Below are 18,515 nucleotides of genomic sequence, written 5' to 3' on the forward strand. Positions count from 1 at the left end.
AGCACACACAGGGCAAGTATATTTGTTTGGACTATCTTCTGAGCATAAAAACATGTCCTGATAATGCCATAATAATGTGGTCATTCATGAGTGCTGCAGTGCTGTTTCTTCTGAAGCCAAAACACCTCCAAAGCAATTACTCCTTCTCACATTAGATAATGGGTGTCAATAATGAACATAAATGAAGAGTAATGCAATGCCACAAAGATTTGGAAACTTCAGCTCTTAATTTATAAGCATTGCCTCCATGTCCCTGGATGTGATCATAAAAAGAAATATTTCCATATGTTATCCATAGCTGGAAAAAGTACAAGAAATTACCAGAACCGAAAGCTTTTGGAGCACTAATACTTAACACATATTGCAATGAAGTTGTTGACTGGAACATAACATTGCACTCCTGGCTGCTCTAGCATTTACGTTACCATACACTCTTGTTGAAAAATATGTACTGCTACTGTGAGGGATCTTTTTATTATTGCTGCTATTATTACAAAATCGTCCAGTGAAATGGCATTGCAAGACTGTGAACTGTCTGTCATATTTGAATTGTTCTTTCACTATAGGCTGTTTTTCAGTAAAAGTTACTTGGATTTACTAAGAATGCCCTTGAGATGTTTTGCTTGAAATGCTTATTACAGAGCAATACACCTCACGTAACCTCTTGTCATCAGGGCTTAGAATCCTGTGATTTCCCAGGGTTCAGCATTTTTAACTAACAATGTTCATTTTAACAGTTAAATCTCTAAAAATACTGACAGAAATGAGAGAGTAGACTTTGTACTACAGAGGAATGAAAAAATAAAATGTTTTGTTCATGGGGGGCTGCAAATATATTTTATTTCATGTTTTGCATCTTTGCTCTCTTTCCACAGTGAAATCAGATGAGTTACAAACAATCAAGAAGGAATTAACCCAAATCAAAACAAAAATTGACTCCTTGCTAGGGAGACTGGAAAAGATTGAAAAGCAGCAAAAAGCTGAAGCAGGTAGGTGAAAGCAATTTGTAGTCAAGTGAATTAAATTAGAACCTAGTGATTAGTCAAGCAGACAGACTAGAGAGAACGGAAGCCTTCCAGCAATTTTGCTACAAAATAAAGGCCTGAAGCAAGGTAAATTAACTCTCAGGTAGAACTATTGGGAGGATAAATTAATATTCTTCACAGAGCATGCAACATCATTTCAAGAATTGTTTTCTATGGTGTAGTAGAAAAAAAAATAAAAAGAATAAAAGATTCTTATTAGATATTCTGGAAACAAAACATCACCAAAAAATTGACTGGACAGAAATAAGGTAGAGGTTGTTGACCCTGGGGATGCTTGTGCTATCCACATCTAATAAGAATTATTAGATGGTCTATATCAGGAATTATTGCCTGGGCAAAAGGCAACAGTCAGAAGTTGCAGCAAAGGAAATTTCTGTTTGATATAAGAAAAAGAGATGCAACTAAGCAGTATAGCAGGTTGCTCAGAGAGACTGTAGTAGCTCCATCCTTGGAAATGTTCAAAATTCATTGGGCAAGGCCCCATGGACCTGGACCAAATTTTGAGTTTGGCCCTGCTTTGAAGAGGAGCTGGACTTGGAAAGTCCAGAGATCCCTTCCAACCTAAGTTATTGTGTGAAGCTGTGGTGTCTCTGTAAAACCGGTCGCACCTTTAGATCAGTTTTTCTCTGGCTTGAAATGTTTTGTTTTGAAGCAAACCTTAGGAATGACAAAATCCAACACTACTTTTTAATTTAATCAAGACCTTATTTCTTTCATTGCAGTGATCATTTTCTTAGCTGAATGATCTCACCTGGCAGCACTTTAAAGCCATGCTGAGCAGTTATAAGGGATTTATAAGGCTGTATTTTCACTCCGGTATATATAGAAAACAATCTCAATTTTTACCACTGTCTATAGTATTTCCTTGGCTATTTCCTTATAAATCACATGGTATATCTCTGTACAGGAGCTGTGTACTAGCAAGCTGATTTTGATGAGAACCAGCCGGGAAATGGAAACCTTATCTCATGAAAAATCTCAATGTTCCTTTTTTTTTCCCCCCCTCCATTCTCTGATGAAAACTTTTTATGTATTTTGTGTGAATTGTGTGAAAGAAATTCTTCCTCAGAATCCACAGCTGCCTGGGTGTCTAGGTACTCATTTTTGCCTAACTCAAATCAGTTACATGAAGCCAAAAAGACCCAACAGGACACATAAAGACAGTTCCATCAAGACTATCTAAAACATTGGTGAGAATTAGCAGCTGAGGTTCATAAACCTGACACAGGCAAAACAGACATTTAGATCTGAATCTGTGCTCTTCCCAAGTGCCTGTCCTATTTCCTGATCTATTGTGGGGGTATCTCTCTGAACCCAGAAGTTTCCTTCTGGCTTTCAGAAATAACTCTAATGAACATCTTCCTAGGGCAGAATAGTACAGAAAAATACCTTGTAGTTAACAAGTTAAAAAACAAACAAGCAAAAAAAAACCCAAAACAATCAAAACCAACTCTTTAAAAAAACCCTACCTTTTATTTTCAATCATTTTCTAAGTTGACACACAAGGACCAATACCTCAGCTGTTATAGTTTACCCCACAAAATAAACTGAGCACTTTTTTTCAAGTTTAAGATAAACCATTAGTACAGAGCATGATTATCTCTTTCAGGACAACTGTGCACAACATGTATTCATTATATTCTATTTTGTACTTTATGCAAGTTAGAAAAAAGTTGGTATAATCAGTGAAGATATGATCGCAAGGCACTCCATTGTATAACTTCTGTACTGAAATGCTCTGAGATGGTACATCCCTACTTCAGGGAGCTTTTATATAAAATCCATTACTATGCAAAACAACCTGCATGTCGTTGTACTTTGATATCCAATTTTCACTTTTGCTGAAGGACTGTAGTGAACTCATTCAAACAAATCAGCTCAAAGAGCAAAACGTTGATTTGTATTGAATCATACTGTTATGCCTTTTGAAGACAAACAATGAATAATATCCTCAGAGATTAAAAACTGTTTTCAAATTGTTAATGTTTTAAAACATCAAGTGCAGAACCCATCCCCCATATTCCTTGCCTTTCATCAGAGGATGTGAGGAGAAAAAACACCTCAGAAATACCAGGAAACCTGGATCCCCTTTTAAGTGTCCTGAGCTGATGCAGAGGGTTATGCAACCTGGGTGATTAGTCCGCAGATGATTGCTTCCTCAGTTACAAGATTTGTGTAAGATAAAGCTACATCAGTAGCTGAACTATTTCATTTACGGTGTCAGACATGATTTGATTTTGTTCTTTCTCTACGGTTTGGAACATTATTTCTTACTTTCCTGTACCAGAAGGTGTGGCCTCACTACGGCTGGGATCAGAGAGAGGATCTATGTCTCGTTTACATAAAACAAATATCAAGCCATCATCTTACCCTTTTGGGTTTTTAAGTTTGCATCACTCTCATGAAGAATATTTAATTATTAATCTTAAAAGTTATACATCTGGAGGAATGTGATAGGATAAACAGACAAGCTGGACAAGCTCAGTGCATACGTTGTGCTCTACAGCTGCGTGAAAACTCTCTTTACAGTAATACCTGATGTTCTGTCTTTCACTGTTATCAATCTCTGACCACTCCAATAGGGGGAATACAGATAAGAGGATTTCCTGTACGTAGTGAAACTGCAGGAATAATTCTTTGGTTTGTAAAAATCTGAATCAGGAAGCCAGGGATAAGAAGCTGTTCTGATGTGAAAAAATTGTTAGAGGAGAATATTCTCTGTGTAATATCAGAGATGGGTGCTGAAAGCTAGGATCTTAAGTTTAGCTTCTCAGAAGAGCCTGAAAGAGTTAGATGCTGAGCTGGTATTTTAGACTCCTCTGAAGAATCTGCTCTGTGTTCTCATTCAGACAATTACATAAATAGTAATGACCTAATTTTTTAGCAGCTGTATCCTAAAAGTTTTCCAATTTAAATGTATTAAGTCCATAATTTCAGGAACCTTTTTTGAAAGCCTTGACCAAAGTTGATTTCTGTTGTCACTGCCACAGCTGGGTTAATCTCAGAAGTGGCTTGAGGCAGGACATAGTAGGCATAGCTGATTCAATCCACATTTCCTTGCGCAGTAAGGCAAGTAACACAATGACTTATAACTAGCGTGGTATTGTATAGAGCACCTTAGCAATAAATGATGAGGCTCCATGGGCTGAATCTTCTACTAACTTGCATGACTACACTACTGTTGAAGCAGTTATCTAAGATGACTTTTTATTCTTCAAGTCCAAGAAACTATCTGAAGAAATTATGTGACTAAGGGAGAAAGGCTTAATTGTTCTATGTCTTCAGTAAATGAATTTGAAAATGAGGGACTCGAGAAAAGAGTCTGAAAAAAGACTGAAGACATGAAAGTAAGTTGCAAAATAAATGTGCAGAGGCAGAAGGGAAAACAAATGTCTTGGTTTAAGACTATAATACAGAAAAGTACAAGCAGATTTGAATATTATATGCAGGTGGTAATTATTTATAGTAAAATAGTAATATATTCATAGACCTGAAAAATATAGAGCTTCACAGTCTATCTGCAGATTCACTGAGTGTCCAACAAGACAGGTGATACACTACTAGTGTTACAGAACAGCCAATCTAACAAAGAAAGAAATGGGTTTGTTCTAGAAATTTGATCATTGATGGGTATTCTCACCCTGAGATTGAAAACACATTGATATTCCAGCTACACGCAACCAATTCTCTGGCCCACATTCACTTTGAGTACATAAAGCTTTTTGTCTAAACTCCTGATGTGCATAGGAATAAGACTGATCCCTTCGGCCACTCTTCTGGCCAGACTGTCTCTGTCATTCCTCCCTCAATCCTCCTCTGGATTTCCGCTAGCTGGATGAAATTCCTCAGCATATCCAGAAGCCTTGCAATACCTAATCACAACAATGCAGCTACCTGCGCTAAGCCAAGCAGAACAGATCCCCTGGGCCTCCATGGAAACGGTCCTTCTTTGCATTGCTTTGCAGAAATTATAGGAAACCTAAATTTGGGTAATTGGAGAGGGGCATTCTCCAGTTGCCTCAGCACATTTTACCAACAGAGAAACTGTTACTTTACTCCATAAAAAATATGTTCAGTTGTCTAGAAGGATTTGTTGATTATCTGTATGGTTGTTGAGATATATTCACAGCAAATTTATGCAAATCCTTGTTCATTTATTGGCAATTAACAGCCTTCTGCTTCTCAGAGCATAGAGATTTATGTACTTCTCATTGGCTACAGTTAAATAAATATATAGTGACTATGCCAATCGGATTCCCAAGGCAAAGCAAAGTCCAGAAAATCGAAAAGCTGCATCTGCTGGTAAATCAAGCCTTCATCCACTGCATGGGATAGATGAGCATGTTGGTACTATAGTTCATTTATGCATTAGTTTCTGAAAACAAGGGGTTTGATCATATTTGCCTGCTAGATATCAACACACTGATTTTTACAAAGCTGGTGCATCTGGAGATGGGAAGCTCAGGTTTCTTCCTCAGAGCACTTTTCTTTGCCACCAATAGGGAAGGTTACTGAATCTCTATAGAGTATGTTTTCCTTACAGAAGCTCAAAAGAAACAAATGGAAGACAATGCTGATTTGATTCAAGAGGAATGCATATCAGAGAATGCAGATAACTCTACAGAAGAGCCAATTGAAGGAGGGCCAGATGCAGATGGGGATGGAGAAGATATGACTGATGGGATAGAGGAGGATTTTGATGAGGATGGCAGCAATGAGCTGGTAAGGAATAATCATGCCATGTCTGTCTATACAGTTGCTACAAGTAACCATAGAGAAACAACAATCTGGGTTAACAAAATAAGCTGACAGCAGCACTGTGGTGTTCTTTAGTGCCTAATCCTACATTCTTCATACACTGTAGTATCAATTAGGCATAGGGCCCTCTGAGGATAAACAAGAAAAATATATTTTGCTACACTTAGTGATTTTAGAAAGGAAATGAAATGTACGTTAAATTGGTTTACATTTATTATTTTACATTTACTGAAATGTAGACGAGAAAGGAAAACATGGTGTGCGCTTTTTTTTTTTTTATAACTGGAGCATTTCAAAATTAAATGAGCTTCTAGAATGGAGAACTTTCTCATCAGTAAACATGTGCTCCCCCATAACCCCCAATCTCTGTCTTCCATGTGTATCTTCCATGTAATATTGGCAGTTACAGATTTTTTTGATGGAAGGATTTTTCCTTAAGAGATGTTTGGCTAAGAAATGGTTCAGTTTTCAGTCTGAGCCTGCGCCTTTCATGAAGTGCCCATCATGTTGTTAAACTCATAAGTTCTTATAGAGAAACATTAAAAAAATATTTTGAAAGTCAGATTTATATTTTTTTATTCATTCTTAATAAGGATGGATCCGTCACATTGTTTTAGACTCTATAATACTCTCCCTCTCTTTCTGACTTTCATATTCTTCTGCTTTGAGCAGAAATCACTTCTGTTACTCAGTGTCACTGTCCCTGCTTGCTTTTTAACAACACACTTTTAATCATGTGTGCATTATAAAAACCATTCAGTGAAGCCAACAGAAGTCAGTCAGCAATGGACACAGGTGAACCAACACCAAGTCTGGAATAACCAGGGTTTTGTGCTGCTTACTGCAAACGCAATTTAAAACTACTGCTAATTTGAGGGTTTGTGTGCCTTTAGCCAGTGCAAGGCCCTCTTGAATTTATAAATCATGAATAGCATTTTGCCCAGGAGAAGGTACTACAACCTGAATCACCTCACCTTTTAACATGAGATGTAGCATGGATGACTTTATCACTTTTTCTCAAAAGAACAGGTTCTCCTGTGCACATACGAGGGATATCTGTAAGAAGTTGCCACTCTGAATTTGTAGGAAGCTGAAATTTTGTCATGAATAAGAAGTTGTAAATATAATATCCCATCAGGTCTAATACCTGATCAGCTGAAGTGATCTTAGCAATAGGGGTGACCACAGCTTAACAAGACTGGTGGGGTTTGCCCTAATTAGGTGTCAGACTCCCTACTGCAGACAATTAAGTGGGGAAATTAACACACAGTGTATTAAACTCTGATTGTTCAGTGCTGCCATTTCGCCCTGTGGGTATGACACGTTTAACATATACCTACACTATATAATGAAGTATGATGTAGAAGAAATTTTTCATGTAGCAAAGGCCTACGCAAGAAGATTTCTAAAAAACAAGTAGCACAAGAAGAGTTCATTAGCAGTGAAAGTCTGGAATCAGCACAGCCACATTTGCACATCACTGCTTCCAAGTTAAAAAACCTTTCCAAGATTTATGTTATGGAATTAGTTGAAGCGCAGTGTGTTGCAGACACAGCTCCAAAGACAGCTCAGAGTTCTGAGCCACACATCCAAGGCATGGAGGGGAACCACCTCCAGTTCCTCTGCACGCCATTACTGGGCCTCTTGAACGCTGGGAGGAGATGGCTCACTGCACGTGGAGAGTGATGTCCTCTGCCTTGTGCCCTAATGCTCATGAACGATATCTCCCAACCCCGACATGGTGGTAGCAAGGAAAGACCAAGGAAGAGTGCTTATGTGTATCGTCTTGGTCAGGTGCAGCGCAACCCAATGCCAGGGCAGTGGAACCAGTCAGCCTCGTGCCTTCCACCTTCCCAAATACTGGGACCCTCTAGCCAAGAAGTTGGCAGTATTGTAGGCTTTAAAGCTCACAACCAAGATTGCTACTGATGTAAAATCCTTGTGCTTTTCATCCTCCCTTGCCATTTCTCTCAGGCTTTGGAAGAGGCCACTTCACCTTAGTTTTCCTCCCTGCTACAATGGGATAATAACACTTTCTTTCTTGTGTAAAGCCTAGGGAGATCAGTGAATGAAAAACTGCTATGGATGGGATAAAGGATTGCTCTACAAAGGATTACTTCAAAATCTCAGGCAATGCGTGCTTCCCACAGAAAGGCAATTATAAATTGAACAGTGCATCTTTCCTCTACAGTTTTTACCTAACCAGCAATATTGGCCAGTACTATTATAATATGAAGCATATTGTAATTTAGACTGTTTTTCACTTACATATATTTATGTAGATATAATGGCCAATTCCTCTAAGCTTTACTTTCTACTGCCATCACTGATAGCTGTACAACTGGAAAGCCAATAAGAATACAATCAAATAAATAGCCCAGTAAATAAATAGCCCAGTAGGAATACTTGGGATTTCAGTCTGCTTCTACCCATTCTGTACCCCGCTATGTGGCATTACCCTCTGTTTTGTGAAAAGTAAAGTAAATTGATGAGCTTGTTATAAAACAAGAAGTCCTAACAGCTGTTGTTCTCCTGTTTTATGAAAACTAAGTTATTTAGGAAAAAGCTGACTAATAGCAAATGTGCCATTTTGGAATGGAGCCAGTTACAACTCATTTGAGGGGAAAAAAAGGTCTTTTAAGCATGAAATGTAAAACAATTAGGATAGACCTTCCATGTGTAAAAACATAACCTTGGACTCAGAATAAGAAATACCCCTCCAAAGGCACTTTTTAATGAAATCTATCATCTTTCCCAAATATAAAGCTAAAGGGATTTAGGATGATGTTAAAAAAAAATCTTCTTTCATCACTAAGAGAAGCGGAGCAAAGAGAAAAACATTTGAAATGGGCATGTCTAATGTTCTGAAGTCAGTTCAGCACCAAAAACTAGTTGTGAGTCCACTAGTCTGAAAAATACTATTAGAGGGAGAGAGGAACGTGACTTAAATTTAGATCGTAACCTTTTTTGCAGTGCTTCATATTTAGCTGTAAATCTGCTCCCAAGCTATTTGCCAATAACCTCCTGCAGGACTCTTTTTGCTGAAGACAATATTGTTGTCTCTTTTTTGTTTCCCCTGTGACCAGCCCCAAGGCTGTCCGTAAGGGGAAGTGTTCAGTAAGGACAGACCTGCTGCCAGAGTGCAGATGCTGCCAGAATGGAGCCTCTGAATCTTTGTATGTGGGTCTGCATTTTTGGACTAGAGGACTCAAAAATATATTTCTTTCTCTATTTCTAGTTCTAATTTGTGAAGAAAGTGACTATGCTGGATGTATGCTGTGGGTTCAAGCGGTAGGATCAGTCCTCTAAATTCACACATGGTCTATTTGGAGGAACAGGTTACTGCACATTAACCGAGTGATGGCAGCCGTCCTCATGCCTGCTTTCAGCCTAGAACGACTGTAAAGAAATGTGCAGTAGTTTACCCTGCAGTCTGAGTTAAGTCAGGCATGGATTTAAGGACACTTTAGCCTTTTCATTTCCCTGCCTGGCTGCACACACAAAAACACATCACATTCAACAGCTGCACACCTTCTTCACCCACCATTTGGATTGGGATGTTGTTCATCCTTGCATTGTCATTTTCTGTGGACTAAGAACACACCCACAAACAGTCGTTATGGCTCAGCTGAAGCATGAAAAACTTTCAAGCCACAATAACTTCATTGCCTATTTGAACTCTAATTCAAGACAAGCTTGCATTTGAAGTATCTGCTGTAGCTGTCAAACACCACCTCTTGGGAAAGTTTCTTTTGTACCAACTATTTGCCCACAAAGGCTTCTCAGTAAGTGTCTCCAGTGCTGCACACGCTCCAGCCTGAGGATCTTTTTAGAACAATCCCCAAAGACTTTTGCCGCATTGACATACTGAAGAGTTCTTTAAATGGTGATTTCAGATATATGATCCAGCTATGTATGGCTAGGTCAAATAGTTGCCTTCAACTTGCTCAGTGAAGGGTGTCATACGCTTCTCACCCACCTGCTCTTACACGTTGGCCTTCCACTCCCCCTTGTAGTAGGGCATGCAATAATACTTGTAGCTGTATATATATACACATAAAATAATCACTAACTTGGAATGTAGCTCCTGAGCTTACTCTAAAACTCATGTCACTTAACTGACCATCAGAGACCGCTGGAGTGGATGAAAACTTCAGGTCTGTTTCCTTTTAGATAAAAAAACCCCAAGTAGCTGGTTATCCCAGATTTTACTGGACCCATGACTCAGGCTTTCTATCCACCTCCCGCATTGAACAGTTTCTAGTTGCAGTGAATTAAAAATCCTCGTATTCCTTCCTTGTGCAAACACATTCACTCTTGTTGCTCTCAATTTAAGCAAGCAACACAACTGTGCTGCTTCCCCTCTTGCCTTCCAGAAAACAAGCTGCTGTGAAGAAATATCTTCATGTTTACTAAATTCACCTCACACACAAATCACAAACAGGTTGCAAATCATCGGAACACAAGTCATCAGTGATATCAAGCAGCTTTCAGGTGCCTGCCATGGCTTTAATTTGTAAGGAGTGGGAAGGAAAGCCAACCACCTCCTCTTATTCCTATGGCTGCACAGAGGAGAGCAGAAAAGTCACCTTTGCAGCACAGTCTAAGACACGTTTTGATATTTGAGAAGCAGCTTGGCCACAGTGCCTCTAAAACAAGGCTCTTCTCCTTACTAAAGGCAGCATTACCAGCGTGTGGCTCAGCAGAGAGCACGCAGGAAAAGCATTCCCGAATTAGTGTGCACGGTGTTTTCCTGACTCTGCTGATTTAGCAGCTGGACAACCCACTGCAGGCCCAGAGCATTTCATATAACTTCTCTGGACTTGTTTCAAATGGTGCTAATCAATCATCAAGGAAGCACTGGCCCAAAATGAACTATAACTTATCAACACGATCCCCTTGTAAATAACAAAGGCGGCATCCAATTAATTAGCTGAAAGCCTGAAGTAGTGTAGATTTGGAAAAAAAATCACTTTCCGCTAATGCTTAATAAAATACCAACAAACTAATTAATTGGAATGAGTTATACACAAGCACTCACATCTATATTACATTGCATGAGAAGAATAGTTTCTATCAAACTGTCAGCCTTTCATAATAAATAACTATAACAATAATAATAGCACAGCGGTGGTTCAGTAGTTAGGCATTCAGTAGAGCAAACAGTGTTTTCTGGTAGAGTATGTGATCCCTCTGATTTCAAATACAATAGATTTACAGCGTCGTAACTCAGATCAGACTCTGGTCAGTGCTTGGCTGGAATTTGAAGGATATATTCACAGTTGCAGCACTATGATTTTATGCTGGTGTAGCTGTGTTAAAAATAATGAAGCCACACAAGCATTAGATGGGAGTTCCACAATAATGAGTCACCTTTAATGAGATGTCTTGAGAGGCATTTTTATTAGATTATATCAGAAACAAAAGGTACAGAGTCTGTGCAAGGCCCAGTTCTGATTACAATGTAGATTTACAGCAGTTATTTCAGCAACAATTATAGTTCCCTTCCTATTAAGTATATTTCAGTTGCATTTACCTCTCAAGGTATTTAATTACTTATTCTTGTCCTTTTCTCCACCTCTGCACTGCGTGTTTTCAGTCTATTGGATTTGCTTCTAAAGTCCGATAGAGAATCATGTTTCAAACATAAATATCAGAAACTGCCACAGACAAAAAACTCAGAATAATCCTCTTGCTGCACTGAGTTTCATTATGCAAAAGTAAAAACATTATCATAGAATCATAGCTGTATTTCTTGTGGGAATTGATGCAAATACCATTTAAATCAATGGAACGAACCAGTATCTTGGCTAAAGCTCATCAAAAACATTTCCCTGTTGCCGCAAATGAGTGATTTAGATTGCTGGAAGGACCACTGTCAGAGGTATTAGCAAAAGGGGTTTTAATACGATGTTGTAAAAGTGCAACTTAACAAAGTTCGATGGCAAGGTTCACTCTATTACTGTACAGCACAATCATTTGAACAATGATTCAAAACCGCCAAGACAAAATCAAAGTTACCAAGTTACAAATCAAAGCTACCATACTACAAGTTTATGCGCAGTATCAGTCACTTACCAAAGATCTGCCATTGGTAAAAGGTCTCTCTGCCTCAAGGAGCAACATGTAGAGGCACTCCAGCTCAAGGGGAGATCACTGCCATGCAGGCAGCCTGCTTAACCAGGAGACCTCAAAGACTGCTCACTTGAGCTGTCATATTTACGGAATAAAGTGTTTGGCTTGTAGTAAAATTACATGCAATGGGAAAGGTACACATAAGACTCCTCATACCCACAGCTTGCTTTGTTCCTTGATAAATACGTTTTGGAAAAGCCACCCGCTGTTCATGTGTTAATTGCATGATCTGTGTCCCAAGCTCATACGCATCGATGCTCACCGTGTCATTCTGCCTCTTTGTGGGTTTTCAGAGAACAGATCAAAACGAGAGGAATTCTTGGCCTGGCTACAGCTCAGACCTGTACCTTCTTTGGCGCCTGTACCAAACTACTGCTAGTTTGCTTAAGGTGTCAAGTGTATCCATCACACCTCTCCTATAAGTAGTTAAATGGAAATTAAAGTAATTTAATAGCAAATCTGTATGAAACAGTGAAATATCCTTTACTTTCATTATTTTGCATGAGAATTCAATAATGAAATACTCAGCAGAGAGTAGAATAAGATGTACAGAAAAGGTATAAAAATTTGTGTGATGAGTTACATGTAGTTTAAGCCCAATTTTGCATATCTTGAATAGCAAGATTGATCAAATATGTGACAGGATTGATAGTACTTCATTTATTATTGTAATCAAACTGGATTTTTCATTGCCCTTTTAAATACTTTTTTTTTGCTGTCGATAGCATCAGGGCAGACCAGATTGACTCTTCTATAATCAGCAGAATTAGGCTGATTAGGCATGTCAAAAAGACAAATAGCTACTGTGACAATTTGCAGCTTGTTGAGTGCACTTATACAGGGTACTACTTAGGAAAAAAAAGGGACAAAACTTCTAATTAACGGTAATGGCTGAAGCAATGTTGTGCCACAAACCTTATTTTGATTACTTTAAATATCATCGAGAACAAGCAAAATTTAGTCTTTTTCGATGCACTGAATATTTTGGACTTCATTGAAATCTTTCTTTCAGTATCAGGGGAAACATGAAGCTCTTCATTCCTAAGACAAATGAATAGGTAAAAGATTGTGTTCACTTGATAAATATCAGTGCAAGATGTTTGTAGTTGAGCAAGCTGAGAAAGTCATTAGGGGCAGCATACTCGACAGATACTAATGTGTTGTACCTTCCAAAGCTGCAGTAAATCTAATAACCTGTGACTGAAAAAATGGAGAAAGTAATAAAAGCATGTCATGAAATCAAAAATTGTAAGAAACTTCCTGACATGCCCTTTTGTTATATTTAATATATGCAATAGCACAGTAGACGTGTTTGTTGCTCACATGCTGCTGTATGAGTCATTGGAAAGGCCTTGTTACCAGCTCCTCCTCCCCATTCTTCCTGGTAGTCGATTTCCCAGAGGAAGATTTCCTAAGCGGTGCTGGGGGTTTTGACCAGGTTACTCCTGACTGACTACATAATATTTTTCTAATTATTGTTTACATCCTATGCCCTACATATCACACAGGAACCTGCAGAAAATGCAAGCATTGTTATCATGCACTTTGTGTCTCTCTTTCTACTAGACTCCCCTGCCTGTAATTACATATTTGGAAAACGAATGAGCAAAATAATTTCCTCACCTTTCACATCTGTTTCTCTGAATCTGCTCTATCTTATTCAGTCCCCAGTTAGAAAAAAAACCTCAAAACCATAAAACTTTTAAAACATTTATAATGTAAATAATATAATTAATTTACAACCATTAGAATCTTACAGAGTAATGCAAAAGAGCTTGAAAAGACTGGGGTTTTTTCTTCTGTTTATCCCTTTTTTAAGCAAAGGATGAGGAGTCAGGAAGTTTGGGTCCCATTCTCAGCTTTGCCACTGAGCCAATGTGGTGGGCGATGTGTCTCAGAAGATCGAACGTGCATACGTACTCAGCTCCTCTTTCTGAGGTCAGACCAATAGGTCCTTTGGCCCTACAGTCAACATGTGGGAAAGGAGCATTCCCCAAATATATGGTTTAAACTTATAAAAATTATATGCTTTCCAGTCAAGAAAATCGCAAATTTTATTTTTGCTCGTTGAACAACATTGAATATACTCTCCAATGAATCTGTTTTACTTTTTCATCGCACCTTGCCATCAGTTTTGACCTGCCTGAAGTTTCAGTCATCATTTAACTTCCTACATTTTCTGCTAAGAATTATTAGCATGACCTCTCTTTTTGAGGTCTGTCTGTATGCAGGGTAAAAGTTAATAAACCTTGCCAGCAACTTCCAGCAAAATGCCCAGGCATGTACAGCAAGAGCAGGAAAAGTTGTGCGCTGTCTTCTCCTACACCCCATCAATCCCATCAAGCACAGAAGAGCCACTTATGTTCAGCAGTTTAAATGGGGTACATCCTTCCTGAGACAATAAACAGAGGAGGGTTTTTTGTTTCCTTTATTCCCTGAGAACCACCGTAAGAACTGATCACAGAATTCTGGCATTTAGACTACCCTAGACAACCAGAAACAATGGCTGGTCATAGCCCAATGCTGCATGAGGCTAGTACTAAGCACACTTATTTAGCAAATGCCTGTCAATGCAGAGTAGTGGCTTGCATGTGGGATTTACAGCCTTGTGGAAGTTTTGCAATATGTCTGTTTGGAAAGACTAGCATGGGTGACATCTTGGCAATATATCTGATATATAACAGAATTTCTGACTACTGCTTCATGTGTTTTAATATTTTTTAGAAATTTTCTAGGTGCTCTGTGTCAAGCTTATGCACTGCCTTCTGTGGACCTGTGTTTTGAAAGGGTAGTTTGTGTGCTTTGTCTGTCTTTTGGGTAACGGGGACTTTGCTGTTTGTTGACCAACTGTCAGCAGATTTATCATTATTTAGTATTCTTTATTCATTTTTGTCCTAATTTCATTATAGGTTGGGGTTTTTTTTTCTTTTTTTTTTTTTTTTGGGGGGGGGAAGGACTGTGTGTTTATCATAACCTTTTAGGCAGAATAAGATACCCATGGTTCTTGATGTTTTTGAGACATCAAAATATTTAATTTCAATGACTCAGCTTCAACTGTCAAAAACAACTGTTGTGCTTCCAATTAAAAAAAAAAATCCCAAAAAACAACCAATCTGTGAATTGATTCAGAGGCAAATAATGCTATCAGATCAAGCCAAAAATTCTCTCAGACACGTAAATAAGATACTCACCTAAATGACATTAATTCCTCTCTGATGTAACATAATTGACCTTAATATTCAGTACTAGTGTCCTGGTTATGTTTATTTTATTTAAGTAAACCAGAATTAGCTCCACATATTTTGCTAGCCTAAAATTTATGAGCATAGAGTCAACCTCTGAGTGCAATACAGAAATGAGGACAGCCAAACACTTACCACCCAGAAGCAAATCTAGATCCCTTTTCATGGGAGGGTGATGATGCGTAAAAAAGATCGCAAGCTTTTTGCTGTAACTTATGACTGGTAAAGAAACATCAGATTTAACTGAAGTTACTCAACACTTTAAATATGAAGACTGATTTCAGTTTCCACCCCTGAGTATTTTTACTGATGTAATTTTCACTAATTGTGGTGGAGTCGCTTTTACCTCCCTGTATTTTGGTTGACTCCAGTAGACTTTGGACGACTTGTGAAAGGTGCTGGGTTGTGTTTGGTTCACCCATTATTTGCAACCGACATTCCCCAGTCCTGTGTAGGGAGAACAGGCATCAGAAGAGTAACCTGGTGTAGATGCCAAAGCAGCAGTATGAGGTACAGTGGGAAAATGGTGAGAGAACGGGAAGGGGACACTGGTGTTTTCTAGGCTCTCACTGGGACACTGAAAGCCTCTGCAACGACTCCGGCCAGCCATTGGGTCTGTGTTTGGCTATGGATTTGAGTCTATCAGCTTAATCCTCCAATTCTTAGATTTAACTGAAATTGAGCAATTGCCATGCATCACACATTTTTGCTGGTGTGTCAGTCTTTGAAAGTAAATAGCTTTAGTTCCCCTAGAAAACACTCATTTCACAGGCTTTATCAGTATGCTTGAGCCTCAAGAATGCTGAATGAAAAATCCTCAGAGGAAACATTTTTCTGTTGAAAGTCTTCACGCAAGTGAAGAAGAGTAAACACTGAAAAGCCAAAAGGTTGTTATTTTTCCATATAAAAAGACACAAATTTTAAATGTTTTTATTTTTTCAATACAAATTGCAGAGCAACTGCAGTTAGTGACCCAATTATTCCAAAAGGTCCCAGTTTTTTGAGAAAATATAAATGTGTTGCTAAGAAGATTTTCTGCATGATTAAAATCAAAACATGAAAGGCGGATTGAATTTATCTGTACATAGGCATTTACGGACCTCAGAAAAGGGAAGTTATTTAGAAGGTGATAGAACTGTAATTGCCATTTCAACAAAAAAGCAATCAGTAAGGAATAAAACAAGCTCAGTCTGCCAAAATGAAGATTTGGAAGTTAATCAAATGCCATCTTAGCCAGCCTGTTATGCAGATACGTGTATCTGAAGTTTCCAAAGTGTTGTTGCTATTGATTTCTAAAAGTACACTAAAATTTTATAATGTCTTTCAAAATGAGTAAGTTGTGTTCCAGCCCCAATAAACAGAGAATCAAAAGGCTAAATTCTTCTCTGCTTCCTCTTTGCAGGGTTATACTAATCCCTTCTCAGCTACTAGGTGATACTGCATCATTTGCAGACCACAACGTAACCCCAAGTCCACCATTTTGCTTTGTAATTTTTATTTGTAAAGGAGTATCTCTTGAAATCCTCATAAAATAAAAATATTATGCACTACTATGCACTTTACATTCAAATAAGTATTATGCAGGAAAATACCAAGCAAAACCTTTTTAAAATAGGAACAGCTTTTATCGTCATTTCCATCTGGATCATATTCCCAAACCAAGTCTTTCACAGGTAACAGTCTTTCACAGGTGACTCTATATGCTGTATGTTTAATTAACTGTCTTAATTCAGTACACTGTTGTCACCATTTAAGTATCCGTTGTGCATCATTAGTCTCATCCCTCTCCTCCTTCCTATGGTTTATTCTGAGCTTTCCCGATATCTTTCTGTCATCTCATGCTAAATGCTTCCGATTGCTTCCTCCAACAAGCTCTCCTCCATTCCTTCTCTACTAATTTGCTTTTTACCTCGCTCCGTCTGATCTTTATGTTGAGTAAAACTTCTACCTCCAAGTAACTGAAAAATCTCCTGTTGATTAGATAGGACATTCCTGATCTCATTACCATCATTGCATACAATCACTTTTTCCTGCGTGGATGCACTTGTTTTTCTGATATCTATCTAAACTCTAATTTGGCAACACTGGGAAAGTTTAGTAGGTGCTTTCTATGTAATTAGTTTAGTAAGCTGCTACTTTCATATATTTTAAAAATATACTACTTAAAGTGTAGACATAGTGAGTGGCCTCAGCGTACAAGTTTTAGTAGCTCCTTTATACTTTAAGCTGTGTGTTCAAACCTGCACCCTTGGCATTGGTAGGACAGGAACTATTACCTTCAGCATTAATACTAACTGAACCATCACCTCACACTGGGGAATTCCTGCTCCTCACATTGAGCAGAGATTAATTCAGTAGGAATTTTATTCTGCAAGTTTTTGACAGCACTCTGCATCCTAAAACCATCTCTTTCATTCAGAATGATCAAGGACGATCCTTACTATGGATCCTGTTAGGATTCAGTTAGACTTGTTTCTCATGGAACAGGCCCAATCCCAAGTAGCAGAAAACACCTAGTGATCTTCAATGAGAACCATACCTCTGGGAATTTGCTATGAATATCCACTCATATTCAGGGTAAAATGAAAGTGGGACATTTTCCCCTTTGCTATATTTGGCACTGCATCCCAAGAAGGTGTTGAGTTGCTCTCAAGGCACAGCGGTACAAGCTGAGGGAACTCTGTAGACATCATCAGAGAGGCCTTACTGTGTTTGGTTTGGCTTTATCAGCCAAGAGAGAACATGAAATGGAGTGGTGACTGTGGGAGCATGGCTTCACCACGGGGTAGTCTTGTGAGTTAAGGCTTCAGGGCAGCGAGTTCTGCAAAAGCATAACCTTCCCACCTCTTCCATGTTCTCCTGCCTGGAGGTCCTGCAGCCCACCCCAAGCTCTGCAGGGTTCCAATGTCTCCAGCTTCAGATCCCTCTCACCATCACCACAAACTACACTACTAGCCCCTGGGTCTTCTTCTACTGCTATAAAGGACCTTGTAGAGGAAGATTTTTCCACAAAAAGCAGTTGAGCAGGAGGAAAACCCACAGAGTAAAGTGAGGTGGGCAGATACACTTCTTTCCTTCCTCCTTTTTGCTGCCCTCATAGCCCCTCTCAACAAAGCTCTTAAATGACCATGGTGACTCTAATCCTGAACTTGTTCCTTCAGCTTCACACTTGACCATCTTCTCAACCACTGCACATCCTCACTGGCACTCTCCAAATATTAGATTCTGTCTCCACCACTACACTCAACAGTATTCATCACAAATCTGCCTCCACAGGACTCTGAGAAAGAAAAGATATGTTGGTCTAGGGGAAAAAAATCGGTATTTGATAGAG

At 38.7% G+C, this 18,515-nt stretch overlaps 1 protein-coding gene across 1 annotated transcript in view; it reads left to right on the top strand.

Moving 5' to 3' along the window:
- Positions 1 to 875: 875 nt before the first annotated feature.
- The window catches only part of LOC104167885, a gene marked incomplete at its 5' end in the record, with an annotated part of 35,535 nt that continues 17,895 nt past the window's right edge, over positions 876 to 18,515 (top strand). Inside the window, 2 exons of the mRNA XM_009708279.1 lie at positions 876 to 989; positions 5,590 to 5,768. Coding sequence (XP_009706581.1) covers positions 876 to 989; positions 5,590 to 5,768 — 293 coding nt within the window. The remainder of the gene's footprint in view (positions 990 to 5,589; positions 5,769 to 18,515) is intronic.

Source organism: Cariama cristata, unplaced genomic scaffold (assembly GCF_000690535.1).
Source record: "Cariama cristata isolate BGI_N322 unplaced genomic scaffold, ASM69053v1 scaffold4199, whole genome shotgun sequence".
NCBI lineage: Eukaryota > Metazoa > Chordata > Aves > Cariamiformes > Cariamidae > Cariama > Cariama cristata.